At 33.8% G+C, this 14586-nt stretch overlaps 1 protein-coding gene across 2 annotated transcripts in view; it reads right to left on the bottom strand.

Moving 5' to 3' along the window:
* The window catches only part of FBXL13 (F-box and leucine rich repeat protein 13), a 210341-nt gene that overhangs the window by 26006 nt on the left and 169749 nt on the right, over positions 1-14586 (bottom strand). For both annotated transcript variants that reach the window (XM_078442538.2, XM_078442539.2), the window contains one exon: positions 3890-3973. In XM_078442538.2, the coding sequence (XP_078298664.2) occupies positions 3890-3973 (84 nt within the window). The remainder of the gene's footprint in view (positions 1-3889; positions 3974-14586) is intronic.

The raw sequence follows: 14586 nt of genomic DNA, 5'->3' as shown, positions 1-14586 counted from the left end.
TTGTATTTATGTAGTGTTCTAGATTTTTTAAATGCTTTTACATATGTAAATTTATTTAGTCATTTATATTTAAGTGCCTCTGAAAAATACATGATTCATTCACAGAAGTAAAAACTAATAAGCTGTTTCTTCCAAGAACATATTCTAAACTATCTCCTTAGCATTAGAGTAGTTTGGCTGTCATGATTACCTGCTTGCTGACTCTGGTTAACTAAGGTAAACAAATTATCAAACTATTATGCCAAATATGTTTATTTTTTATTTACTAGTATATGTTAGTTTCTATTTCATTAAATAAAATAATAATCATAGTAATAGGCAATATTCATCATGCATTGTGTCAGAAACCATGCTAAGTACTCAGATGTTTTATATCATTTAATCCTCACAACAGGGAGACTGTTTTATTATTACACCCATTTTTACAAGTGAAGAATCCAAGGCCCAGAGGAGGAAACTAACTTGTCCAAAGTCACACATCTTGACAGACTAAAACTGTAAACTTCTGTCTGACTCTAGAGCAGATGTTGGCAAACTGCCAAATTTTTACTTGCAGGACAAATCTTGTCTGTCACTGTTTTTTATATGGCCTTCACTCTGAGAATGGCCTTTACATTTTTAAGTGGTTGAAAAAAATCAAAAGAAGGATAATATCTCATGCCATGTGAAAATTATATAAAATTCAATTTTTCCATAAAGTTTTATTGGAACACAGTCACTGTCATTTATTTATGTGTTGTCTATGGCTGTTTTTTACTCTACAGTAGCAAAGTTGAGCAGTTGTGACCACAAACTGTATGGCCTACAAAGCCTAAAATGTAAACTATCTGACCCTTACAGGAAAATGTTACAGAAAGGTTATACGAAAAGATGACTCCTGTTCTAGGGTGCTAGTTCCTGTCTGCCTCACAATTATAGCCACTATGGGAGCAATGAATTGTTGTGGAGCTAAGTGAATTGTGTGCATAAGATTATGTAGCTATGTAAGAGGCAGAATCAGGATAAAAATAAGGATTTTGGATAGCTAGGCCCACATTGCCAATATTATATCCATTGCCTTTGCTATCAGAGAGCTAGTCTATACACTTTTGTAAGAAAAGATCCTTTTAATTTACATGGATATTTAATTTTTAAAATTAAAATATAAACAAAAAGATAATTATTTAACAGACTAATTTTTATGATTTGCTTTGAATATTGATCACTAACTATCTGGTCTTAGCCTAGAAATATATAATCTTACAGCATCTCTATATGTGTGTAATCTAACATACACTAAAATGTGTATACATAATTTAATTTACACACATATACCAGACATGCAGATATACACATCGCTGCATGTAAACATGCAATCTAACATATGCTAAAACATATACACATTTAATTTGCACACATATACTATACATAGGTATACATTTACATACATATCTTCATGTAAGCACATATGTACGCACAATTTTCCCTGCATATACATGTGTAAGCCCTTGTGGTAAGTCATAACTAACCTTGATTTTTTCCTCTCCAATGCCCTTTCTTAATCAGCTACCTCAACTTACAAACACGGAAATAATAAAAAAATTTTGTCTAGCTGCAAAGGACCTACATATGGTCGTATATATGACCATTACAAAAATGCATTTACAGCATACTTCATTCCAAAAACAGGGAATGAGAAATATAAACGAGATAAAGGGAGTAGAAAAAGCAACTAGAGAAAAATAAAAGCAACTAGAGTAAATAATTACATTTGTTCCGTTGGTTCTATCCAAGTAACAAGACAACTTCCATTTTCTCTATATTGCAACATCCCAATTAAACCAATTATTTTACCAAACTTGACAGTTTGTTATTTAATTAAATTCATAAAATGTTCAAGGAGAAGTTTTCCTGAGAAATGCTCAGTTATGACTGCATCAAACATCTTTTCCAAAATGCGTGTGCCTTTGAAGAGCACCAAATAATTTTAGTCTAACATGATCACTAAATGTCTAATGTTCTCAGACAAAAGACTGAAGCTGGAAGAAGTAATTAAAACCAGATCCTAAGTCAGTACATCTGAGACTCCAGACACTTAATCTGCATGTGCTGCGGTTTCCAGTTAAACACTAAAATGAGGTAATTTTTTATTCTGATTATGTTCATGCCTCTTGCAAAACCTAACCAGGGTAAAAATGTTTATCTCATTTTTTTCATTAAATCATGATGTTGAATCTAAGTTTCAATGTCTTGTGCTAAAAAGAGAATCTCCCATAGTTACCTTTTATAAGTAACAAGAAAGCAAATTCCTGACAAATTGTGGATAATGTAAATATCTCAGTATAATCACCTTATTTTACTCCCTTCCCCTCTCTTTTGTAAATCCAAATAAGGAGTTGTGAAATAGGTTTCTGTGTCATTTTCTCTTCTCACCTTCTTTGTCTCCTCTCTTTGGGGACTTAATACTTGGGCTGGAGGAGGCACAGAGGAGAAAGATTGTCATATGCCCAGAAGTATGAGTATACTGGGAACCTTAGAAAGGTAAAACTGATTAACAGCCACAACATACATATACACACCAAAAGCAGGAGAAAGAGAAAAAAAAAAAATTTTGTGAACTTGAATAGAATAGCTGATCTTATGTAACTAATAATTAAATAATTTCGTATTTCCGTGCTCCTGTATTCCCTTTTTTTATTTTCTCTTCTAGATCACTGAAAAAATACATACCAATTTTTTAAAAAATTACATTTTTTTCCACTCATCTGAATGATCGTGTAGTTAGCATATGGAAGAAGGCTTTTATTTAAAGTCTAAGAGTGTCTAAAAATAGTGTAATTTTCAGGTTTCAAGGACCGAAAATAAAAATGCCTGGAACCCATGGAGTCAAAGAGAAATGGCAAAAAGCTCTGGCTTCCTAATACTTAGCCTCATATTTTGTTTTGTTTGTTTTAATGTTTACTTATTTATTTTTGAGAGAGAGAGCACAAGCAGGGGAGGGGCAGAGAGAGAGGGAGACAGAATCTCAAGCAGGCTCTGAACTGTCAGCAAAGTGTCAGATGCAGGGCTCGATCTCATGAACCACTCATCATGAGCTGAAACCAAGAGTTGGATGCTTAACTGACTGAGCCACCCAGGTGCCCCTAGTCTCATATTTTGATCAGCACTTTCTCATCCCATGGAATGTTTTAAAAATTAGTTAGTAATTGGTGTATGTTAAGAGTCCATGTCATCACCATGCTAGGTTTCCAGTGTAATTGATCACCATATAAAAAATATAGCCCAGGGAGGGGAGGGTGGGTGATGGGTATTGAAGAGGGCATCTTTTGGGATGAGCACTGGGTGTCGTATGGAAACCAATTTGACAATAAATTTCATATATTTAAATATATATATATAGATAGCACAGTATTAGAAATGTTAATATTTAACTGTTTTATTTTAATAATCTTTGTTCTGTCACCTTGTCAAAGACCTTTTAAGAGCCTGACTTTATCGTATTCATGGATAAAGTTTTATGTAAATATACGTTTAACTTTTAAATGAACTGTAGTAGGGTAAATCATTGTTTAACCTTAGAAAAACCTTTTGGCTTTTTCTCTTAGTAGATTACAGGCATCTAAATGTTTTGTAACCCCTTTTGTTAAAACCTTGTCCTATATGGAAGTTGTTAGTCCTTATTTATCCCATGAGTCTAACACTGGGAAGAGAGAGAGTAGAGAGGAAAAACGAGAAAATAAATTCCCTTAGTCACCTTAGGCTATGGAGACCTGTCTAAAGTCCAGTTTACCTTGTCTCAATCAGCATATTTATAATCCACTTATTTTTTCTACTCTGACCTATAAAGTTTGTTCAGTTTGTGCTTAAATTTTAACCATAATTCTTTAAGAGAAGACCTTAATTATCTTACCTGAATTCCAACATCGGTGATTTTATAACACTCAGATAGAGAAAGTTCCTTTAATTTTTTATGTCTGGAAAGTGTCATCAAACCCTAAAATATAAATAATATAAAGATCATTTTGTGATTATAATTTAGTACAAACAGTATATGTCTAGTAAAATAACAACCTTTTATGCAAAATAGTTTAACTTCTGTCTTATATTTCTTTACACTTGTAAAATTACTTTCATTAGGCAACATTTTAAATAAAAATTTCAGGTTGTCTCTAATGTTTTATAAAAAGTATGATAGAATCCTCCTGAGGCAAGGGAAATAAAAGCAAAAATAAGCTATTGGAACTACATCAATATAAAAAAAACTTCTACACAGCAAATAATCAACAATACTAAAAGACAACTCACTGAATGGGGGAAGATATTTGCAAATGATATATATGATAAAGGGTTCGTATCCAAAATATATAAAGAACTTAACACTTAATAAATGAGTAATCCAATTAAAAAATGAGAAGAAGACATGAATAAACATTTCTCCAAAGAAGATACCCAGATGGACAACAGACATGAAAAGATGTTCATCATAACTTGTCATCAAGGAAATGCAAAGCAAATGAGATATCACCTCACACCTGTCAAAATGACTAAAATCAAAAACATAAGAAATAAGTGTTGGTGAGGATGTGGAGAAAAAGGAACCCTCTTATGCTTGTGGGAATACAAACTGATGTAGCCACTGTGGAAAACAGCATGGAGTTTCCTCCAAAAGTTAAAATTAAAATTACTATGATCCAGCAAATGTACTACTGAGCATTTACCCAAAGAATACAAAAATGCTAATTAAAAGGAATACATGCACCCCTATGTATATAGTGGCATTATTTACTATAGCCAAACAATGGAAGCAGCCCAAGTATCCATTGATAGATGAATGGACATATATATATATATATATATATATATATATATATATATATATAGTATATACATGTATATACATGTATATGTATATATATATATATATATATATATATATAGTATATACATGTATATACATGTATATGTATATATATATATGTATGTATATAGTATTTCATTGTGTATATATAAAGTTACCATGTGACCCATATGAATGGAATATTATTCAGCCATAAAAATGTTGGTAAATGTTGCCATTTACAACAACGTTGATGGATCTGTAGAGTGTTATGCTAAGTGAAATAATTCAGAGAAAGATAAATACTATATGATATCACTCATGTACAATGTAAGAAACAAAACAAATGAGCAAAGGAAAAAAGAGAGAAAGAGAGAGAGAAAGAGAGACAAAGAGACAGACTCTTTAACCATAGAAAACAAACTGATGATTACCAGAGGGGAAGTGGGTGGGGCATGGGTGAAATAGGGGAAGGGGAGGAAGAGTGCACTTACAATGAACACTGAGCAATGAATGAAATTGTTGAGTCACTGTGTTGTACACCTGAAACTAATATAACACTGCGTGTTAACTATACTGGAATTAAAATTTTTTCAATAATAAAAATTAACATTAAATTAAAAAATAAAAAGAGGGCATTGGCCACTCTTTCATTTCTCCTCCTCTTGCCCCGGATCTAGCGTAGGAAGAGGGGAAAAAAGTGTGACAGAATCCCAAAGCCAGAAATTTCCTTGTTACCTGTATTTAGGTAAATATTATCTAAGTCAATTATTTTGAAGACACTTCATGTGGCTATTTAATCTATTTGTCAGTAAATTCTTACTTGTGCCCAGCCTAAAAATCTGAAATCTTTAGCTCATTTTACTATGTTTAATTGCTTGGAGAGGGAACAGATCTTTATATAAAGGCCTACAGATAGACAATCATTCATCAATAATAGCTCTCTCTTTCAGTTTAAAAGCTTTGTTTCTTGGGGTGCCTGGGTGCTCAGTCGGTTGAGTAAGTGTCCGGCTCTTGACTTAGGCTTAGGCCATGATTTCACAGTTCGTGAGTTTGAGCCCTACATCAGGCTCTGTGCTGACAGCAAGGAACCTGTTTGGGATTCTCTGTCTCTCTGCCCCTCCCACGCTCATGTGCTCTGTTTCTCTCTCTCAATAAATAAATAAATAAATAAATAAGCTTTTAAAAAAGATTTAAAAGCTTTGTTTCTTTTTAGTTAACAAAACATTGATTACACTTTTTAGTTCTTAAATGTTTTTAATGTGTGGTTCTGCTGTTTCATTTCTCAGTACTTTCACCATTAAACTGGGGAAACTGATTAATGTGCCTTTTAGATACCATTTTCCTGGTTTATTATGCTTCCTATAAAAGGTGGACAAGAGCAGTTTCCTCTCATTCTGTGGTCCCAGAGCTGACTGGCAGGGAAAATACCAGAAATGGTATATGGATTTGTCCTTTTTAAATTTTATTTACAGGATTGGTTTACATTTTATTGAGCTTAAATACAGCATTTGGACCATAATTTAAAATGGGTTATGCAAATATTATATCCAGTTGTTTCACTGATGTACATATTAGGCCCTTTTGTTTAAAAAATAAAATGAAATCCAGGTCAAGGAAAGAAGTGCTTAAAAATCTTTTTTTTCTTTTAATAATCTTTTTTTATTAATTTTATTTTTTTTAATTTACATCCAAATTAGTTAGCAGATTGTAAGACAATGATTTCAGGAGTAGATTCCTTAATGCCCCCTACGCATTTAGCCCATCCCCCCCTCCCACACCCCCTCCCATAACCCTCTGTTTGTTCTCCATATTTAAGAGTCTCTTCTGTTTTGTCCTCCTCCATGTTTTTATATTATTTTGGTTTCCCCTCCCTTATGTTCATCTGTTTTGTCTCTTAAAGTCCTCATATGAGTGAAGTCATATGATTTTTGTCTTTCTCTGACTGACTAATTTCACTTTGCATAATACCCTCGGGTTCCATCCACGTTGTTGCAAATGACAAGATTTCATTCTTTTTGATTGCTGAGTAATACTCCATTGTGTGTGTGTGTGTGTGTGTGTGTGTGTGTGTGTGTGTGTGTATATATATATATATATGCACACCACATCTTCTTTATCCATTCATCCATCGATGGACATTTGGGCTCTTTCCATACTTTGCCTATTGTTGATAGTGCTGCTATAAACATGGGGGTTGAAACATGTATGTTTGAAACAGCATACCTGTATCCCTTGGATAAATAACCTAGTAGTGCAATTGCTGGGTCGTAGGGTAGTTCTATTTTTAATTTTTTTAGTAACCTCCATACTGTTTTCCAGAGTGGCTGCACCAGATTGTGTTCCCAGAAAATCTTCTTAATTGATGCCACTGTTTAAACTGCAATTTCTAATTTCATTTAACAGTTTTGTATATCATCCAAAAATAAAATCACTCCATTCATTTTTAAAATTTTATTGCAAATGTGGACTCTTTGGGTAGGAACACATTATGTTTTCTGCCTCCTTGTTTCAAAACAAAAAAATTACTAAACCCTGTGGAGCCGGCACATGTGGTCTCAGTTCCAGATGTGGATGCTATTTTTTTTTTATTCATGTTAGAAGAACTGGAGCTTAGATATTCCCCCAGCAGAAACCAAATTGTTCAAACAAAAGTAATAAGTAAGAGATACAAGGTTTGTCTCATTGCCCTGTACTTGATAATAGCTAAGTATGTGTTATTATCCTATGGGGAATTTGTCCTATGAAACTATCTCTGGAGTTTTCACTTTTGTTTCTACTTTTATGTAGCCAAGTTAGAATTTTTTAAGATGAACTGGAAACAAAGTACACCTGCAAAGTATGACATTTGACAGCCTATATTCTCTTTACCACTTTATTCAAAAACACTATGTGGTAATATTAAAATAGAATGCTATGTTTCATCACTATAATTGTTCGTTAAAATATATGGCCTCAAAATTTAATTAAGATAATTAGCCATTAGTTAAATGCACATCAAAACCACAATGAGATATCACTACATACCTACAATGATGGCTATACTTAAAAAGATAATAAAAAATGTTTGTGAGGATGTGAAGAAATTAAAATCCTTATTCACTGCTGATGGGAATGTAAAATGGTCCAGTCACTCTGGAAAATAGTCTGGCATTTCTTCGAAATATTAAACGTAAAGTTACTATATGACCCAGCAATTCACTCCTCAGTATATACCCAAAAGAAATGAAAATATATGTCAACACAAAAAACTGGACTCGAATGTTCCTTAGCAGCATTATTCATAATAGAAAAACAGTGAAACAAGCCAAATGGCCATCAACTGGTAAAAGGATAAATAAAATGTGTTATATCCTTAAAACGGAATATTATTTAGCAATAAAAAAGTATGATGCATACGACCATATAGATAAACATGTAAAACATTATGCTGAGTAGAAGAAACCAAACCCTAAAGGCCATATATTATATGATTCCACTGATTCGAAAAGTCCAGAATAGGTAAATATATAAAACCAGAAAGTAGATTAGTGGTTGCCTAGGGTGGGGTAGAGGGTGGGTCCAGTCTAGGGAGTCACTGTTTATGGTGACTTTTTGAGGTGATGAAAATGTTCTGGAATTAGACTGTGGTGATGGTTGCATAACTCCATCAATATGTTAAAAACCACTAAATCGTACACTTTGAATCATAGAATTTTACAGTATTTAAATCATTTCTCAATAAAGATGTTTGTAAAAACTGAGATTGATTGGTATAATAACCATATAGCTAAATACAGAGTAGAAATATTCCTACAGCATCCTTCAGTCCAAGATGAACACAGAAAGTTCTCAGATCTGGACACCCAATCTCTTAGCAAGACAGGGAGCGAGAGATGCCATCATCTAATGTGCTGGACAAGTTACCAAAGGTCTTGCTGTTGTAAACACAACTTTGCAACTGAGCAGCAGCAAATCTGAGCCAGCTGGAGGAGACAAGTCCTCTGCTGAAAACTGCCTTGTGCTTGGATGGGATGACAGCTTCTCAGTACAAGTGAAATACATGATTCCAGTCAACAGGATTCATTTTTAACCGCTTTTTGACTCAGAAGGTTTTCAGATAAATGACCTAAAGAACATCAGAGCCAGCTAGGTAAAATGTTCTGCTTGGCACCGTGAGGTTCATAAATGCTCCAAATTAGGTGTTCTCTGAAACACTTGTTAAGTGCTTGGGATGAAAGTCCTAGGGACTTTACTTCTAGGGGGGTTGGAAAGAGGAGAGTGGGAAAACAAAAAGGAGGAGGAATGAGGAATCAACAAAAGGGAGTGACTGGGCCTCCCTTGGGTAAAGGGCAGGTGGATGCTTACTTTTCAGGGAAGTTGTAACCGTGAAAATGTAAATCCTCCTTAATGTCCTTCAAAAGTCAGCCAAACTCATGAATGTTTTGCAGGAAAAGTTTTGGCTTATTTTCCCAAAGTATAGGAAGGGAATAAATTATAATCAAGTGAAGCACAGAGGAAAGTTACTCGTGTGGTAGCCAAGATTGCAGGTGGTATAGTTTCATTATTATTCATTATTATTGATTATTATTCATTAATGAAACATAGTTTCATTAATATATCTGTATGAATATAGTTTTATATATACACACATCATATACATAGTATATATTCTTAAGTCTGCCTATACATACATATATAGGTGGTATGTGAGTGCAAGGTCCCTGGAATCCACACAAATCCTAAGGAGCAGTTTCCTCCTTCATAGGCCATGGAACTGAGGGATCTGGATCTGAGGAACTTAAGAATTCCTAGTAATTGGTTTATATTATAGCTCTGGTATCAGGTCCAATGAAGGAAGCGTCAAGACATAACACTCGAAAGCAGGCACCAAGTCCCAAGAGTCTTGTACGTCATTCTAAGGAATTTGGGCCTCATTGTGTGCAACAGAGTAAAACAAAACTTTCCCTCTTGAAGGAATAGGAGTTGATACATAAGTGGCCATAATGCAAAAAAGAACGAGCATGTGTTTCAAGAAAGGTACAGGGACCACAGAATGGGAGGTGGCTGTCTAGAAAAGATTTTCATGGAGGAAGGGGAATTTGAATTAAGCCTTAAAGACTAAGTAAGATTTTGATAAGCAAAATAATAAGAATAGTGTTTCAGGCTGAGGAAACGACATGAACAAAGACTTCATAAGGATTGTGTGAATTGTTTGGGAAGTAGTTCAGTCTGGGGTCACTGGAAGAAGTGGGAGGGGACACTGGACACTGCCAGGAACAGCTACATGTACACAAGTCATTTCAGATCAAATTCTTAAAAACAATTCTCCCCACCCCCACCCCCAATTTAACATCTGGAATTGTTTAGCTGATGTATATAGACATCAGCAATGAACTAGTTACCAAATGTTGGGATGGTATGTGTGTGTGTAATTAGTATACAGCTAAGTCAAACACCTATATGCTCCTTACCTAAATTCACCAATTGTAAACATTTTGCTATATTTGCTTAATTAATATGAGTGTGTGTGTATAAATATACATAGTTTCATTAATATATCTGTATGAATATAGTTTTATATATACACATATATACATAGTATATATTTTTAAGTCTGCCTATACATACATGTATATACAAGTTTTCTTGATGCAGTTTTTTAAACTGCAAGTTTGTATCTCTAAATCCCCTTCACCTAATTTGCCCATCCCCCCCACCTCCTTCCCCTCTGACAATCACCAATTTGTTCTCTATATTCATGTCTATGTTTTTTGTATGTTCCTTTTTTTAAATTCTACATATAATTGAAATCATATGATATTTGTCTGTCTTTATCTGACTTATTTCACTTAGCATAAGACCTTCTGGGCCCATCCATGTTGTCACAAATGGCAATAGCTCATTGTTTTTTATAGCTGAGTAATATTTGTGTATATAAACACACACACACACACACACACACACACACACACACACACACCTCCTCTTTACCTATTCATCTACTGATGGACACTTGGGTTGCTTCCATATCTTGGCTTTTGTAAATAATGCTGCAGCAAATATAGGGCTGCATATATCTTTCCAAATTGGTGTTTTCATTTTCTTTGCGTAAATATCCAGTAGCAAAATTGCTGGATAATATGGTATTCCTAGTTTTAATTTTTTGAGGAACATCCACACTTTTCAATAGTGGCTGCATCAATTTACATTCCCACAAACAGTACAGAAGAGTTCTCTTTTCTCCACATTCTTGCCAATACTTCCTATTTCTTTTCTTTTCTGATAGGTGTGAGATGATATCTCCCTGGTGATATCATCTGGTTCACCTGATGATTGGGACTTCCCTGGTGATTAGCAATGTTGAGTATCTTTTCATGTGTCTGATAGCCATCTGTAGGTCTTCTTTGGAAAAATGTCTATTCATATCTGCCCATTTTTCCACTGGATTTTTTTGGTTTTTTTAGGTGTTGGGTTGTATAAGTTCTTTATATATTTTGGATATTAACCCCTTATCAGATATATCATTTGCAATTATCTTCTTTCATTCACTAGGTGTCCTTTTTGTTTTGTTCATGGTTTCCTTTGCTCTGCAAAAACTTTTATTTTGGTGTAGTTCCGATAGTTTATTTTTGCTTTTGCTTCTCTGACCTGAGGAAACCTATTCGTAAATATGTTTCTAAAACTGATATCCAAGAAATTACTGCCTATGTTTTCTTTCAGAAGTTTTATGGTTTCAGGTCTCACACTTAGGTCTTTAATCCATTTTGAGTTTATTTTTGTATCTGGTATAAGAAAGTGGTCCAATTTCACTCTTTTGCCTTCTTTTGTAGCTGTTCAGCTTTCCCAGCACCACTTATTGAAAAGACTGTCTTTTCCCCATTGTACATTCTTGCCTTCTTTGTCATGAATTAATTGGCCGTATAAGCATGAGTTTATTTGTGGGCTATCTATCTACTATTAATCACTGTGTCTGTTTTTGTGCCAGAACCATACTCTTTTGCTTACTATAACTTTGTGGTATATCTTGAAATCTGGGAGTGTGATAACTGCAGCTTCGTTCTTTCTCAAGATTGCTTTGGCTATTCGGGGTCTTTTGTTCGTTCCATACAAATTGTAGGATTATTTGTTCTAGTTCTTTGAAAACTACTATTGATATCTTGATAGGGATTGCACTGAATCTATACATTGCTTTGGGTAATATGGACATTTTGAAAATTTTATTTCTTCTAACCCATGACCATGGATTTGTTAGGAGTTTTTTTTTATTACAAATTCAATTTTATTACTCATAACCAGTCTGTTAAAAACTATTTCATCCTCATTTGCTTTTGGAAGACTGTAATTTTGGGGGAATTTATCCATTTCTTCTAAGTTGACCAATATGTTGGCATATAATTTTCAATAGTATTCTCTTATATCTGTGTTGTTGGTTGTTATTTCTTCTCTTTCATTTCTGAAAATATTTTAGTCCTCTCTCTTTCTTTTTTGATGTGCCTGACTAAAGGTTTGTCAACTTTGTTTATCTTTTCAAAGAACCAGCTCTTGGTTTCATTCATCTTTTTTTTTTTTTTTTTTTTTTTGGTCTCTATTTCGTTTATTTCCACTCTAATCTTTCTTATTTCCTTCTTTTTACTAACTTTGGGCTTTGGTTGTTCTTCTTTGCCTAATTCCTTTAGGTGTAAGTGTGGATTGTTTATTTGAGATTTTTCTTGTATTGAGATAGGCCTGTATCACTACAAACTTTCCTCTTAGAACTACTTTTGTTACATCCCAAAGATTTTGGACTGTTGTGTTTTCATCTTCATTTGCCTCCCTGTATTTTAAATTTTCCCCTCCTCACTGACCTATTGGTTGTTTAGTAGCATGTTGTTTAGCCTCCGTGTGTTCGCGGGTTATTTTTTTCTCTTTAGTTTTTTTTTTTTTTTTTCTTGTAATTTATTTCTAGTTTCATACCATTGTGTTCAGAAAAGATGCTTGATGTGAATTAAATCTTCTTAAATTTATTGAGACTTCTTTTGTGGCCTAACATGTGATCTATCCTGAAGAATGTTCTATATGCAGTTGAAAAGAATGTGTATTCTGCAGTTTTGGGGTCAAATGTTCTGTATTATCTGTTAAATCCATATAGTCTTATTCACAGCCATTGTTTCCTTGTTGATTTTCTGTCTGGATGATCTATCCATTGACATAAAGTCCCCTACTATTATTGTATTACTGTCAGTTTCTTCCTTTACGTCTGTTTAGCTTTATGTATTTGGGTGCTCCATGTTGAATGCATCGACATTTGCAATTGTTATATATTTCATATTATATATGTTATAAATTTACCTGAATCATTTGAAAATAAGTTTCAGATATCATGATACTTTACCTCTGAATATTCTATACGTATCTCTCTAGAAATAAAGACATTTTAGGGGCACCTGGGTGGCTCAGTCAGTTAAGCGTCCGACTTTGGCTCAGGTCATGATCTCACAGTTCATAAGTTTGAGCCCCATGTTGGGCTCTGTGCTGCTGGCACAGAGCCTGGAGGCCTGCTTCGGATTCTGTGTCTCCCTCTCTCTCTGCCCCTACCCTGCTTACTCTCTCTCACTCAAAAATAAACATTAAAAAAATTTTTTAAAACATTTTCCCATATATACAGTATAGTATGTATAGTATTATAATACTTAAAATTAATAGTGATACCATACTATTTAACAGAAAACCAATATTTGTTTTTTATTCAGGACTCAGAGTTCATGCATTGCATTTAGTTGTCATGTCTCTTTAGCCTTTTTTTTTTTTCTTTAAATTTTGTCTTTTAAGCCTTTGACTTTTAAAGATCTCAGGCCAATCATTACATAGAATGTCTCTCATTCTGGATTTGTCTGATTGTTCCTACTGATTAGATTCTAGGTAAAAATTTTCTGCAAGAATACTACCTAGGTGCTGTTGCAACCCTTTAGGGGCACATATATGAGACACCCCACTGTTGGTGATGCTGCTTACTCACTTGACGTAGGTGGTAACTATAGATCTCTTCAATAGCATGTATTTTTACTTTTGATTTAATAAATAATCTGTGGGGTAATTCTTTGAGACCACAAAAATACTATGTTTCTCAGAAAACTTTTAGCCAAGTTAGACTTCAGATTAATTGGTGATCCTTGCCTAAATCACTTTTTCCATTAGGAGTTGCAAAATGCTGATTTTTCTAATTCTATCCTTTCTTGTATATTTTTTAGCTCTTTTCTGGCTTTTCTGTCACCCTTTCTCTTCAGTTTTGCTGAATATTTTAGGAGGTGTTTTGAATAAGATTATTTTAGACGTAACAACTATTGCAGTTAATTTTTTGTGTTACCTTAACAATCTTTAAATTTTCCCAAATCCCTGTTGACCACATTTACAAAATGAAGTTACTGTTTTGGTTGGTGTGATTATGTTACTCGTTGGCAAAAGATGACACACTGAGGAAAACAAAAACACCAATACTTTGCCTTGTTGTAAGACTGAACATTTGGTCACAATTTAAAAACAAACATGTTTTGTAAATGAAATTGAAGTGGGTGAAACCTTATTAAACAAAGCTTAACGTTCTGAAAGTAAATTTATTCTTTAAAACTTGCACATGGATTTTTTTTCTGAGACACTGTGTTTGCAGAAAAAGTCTGGAAAGATGGTCTAGGAATAGTAATATTAGAATAAAATATAATGTAATTTATCTAACAGCCACATGGCTACAAATCATCCTTATTTATAGTATGTTTCAGTTTGGAAACTGTCAACACTTTAATACAGACATACCA

The sequence above is a fragment of the Panthera onca genome, chromosome A2 (assembly GCF_046562875.1).
Source record: "Panthera onca isolate mPanOnc1 chromosome A2, mPanOnc1 haplotype 2, whole genome shotgun sequence".
In the NCBI taxonomy this organism is placed as follows: Eukaryota; Metazoa; Chordata; class Mammalia; order Carnivora; family Felidae; genus Panthera; species Panthera onca.
The sequence above is the reverse complement of the archived record's forward strand: the minus strand, read 5'-3'. Positions and strand labels throughout refer to the sequence as shown.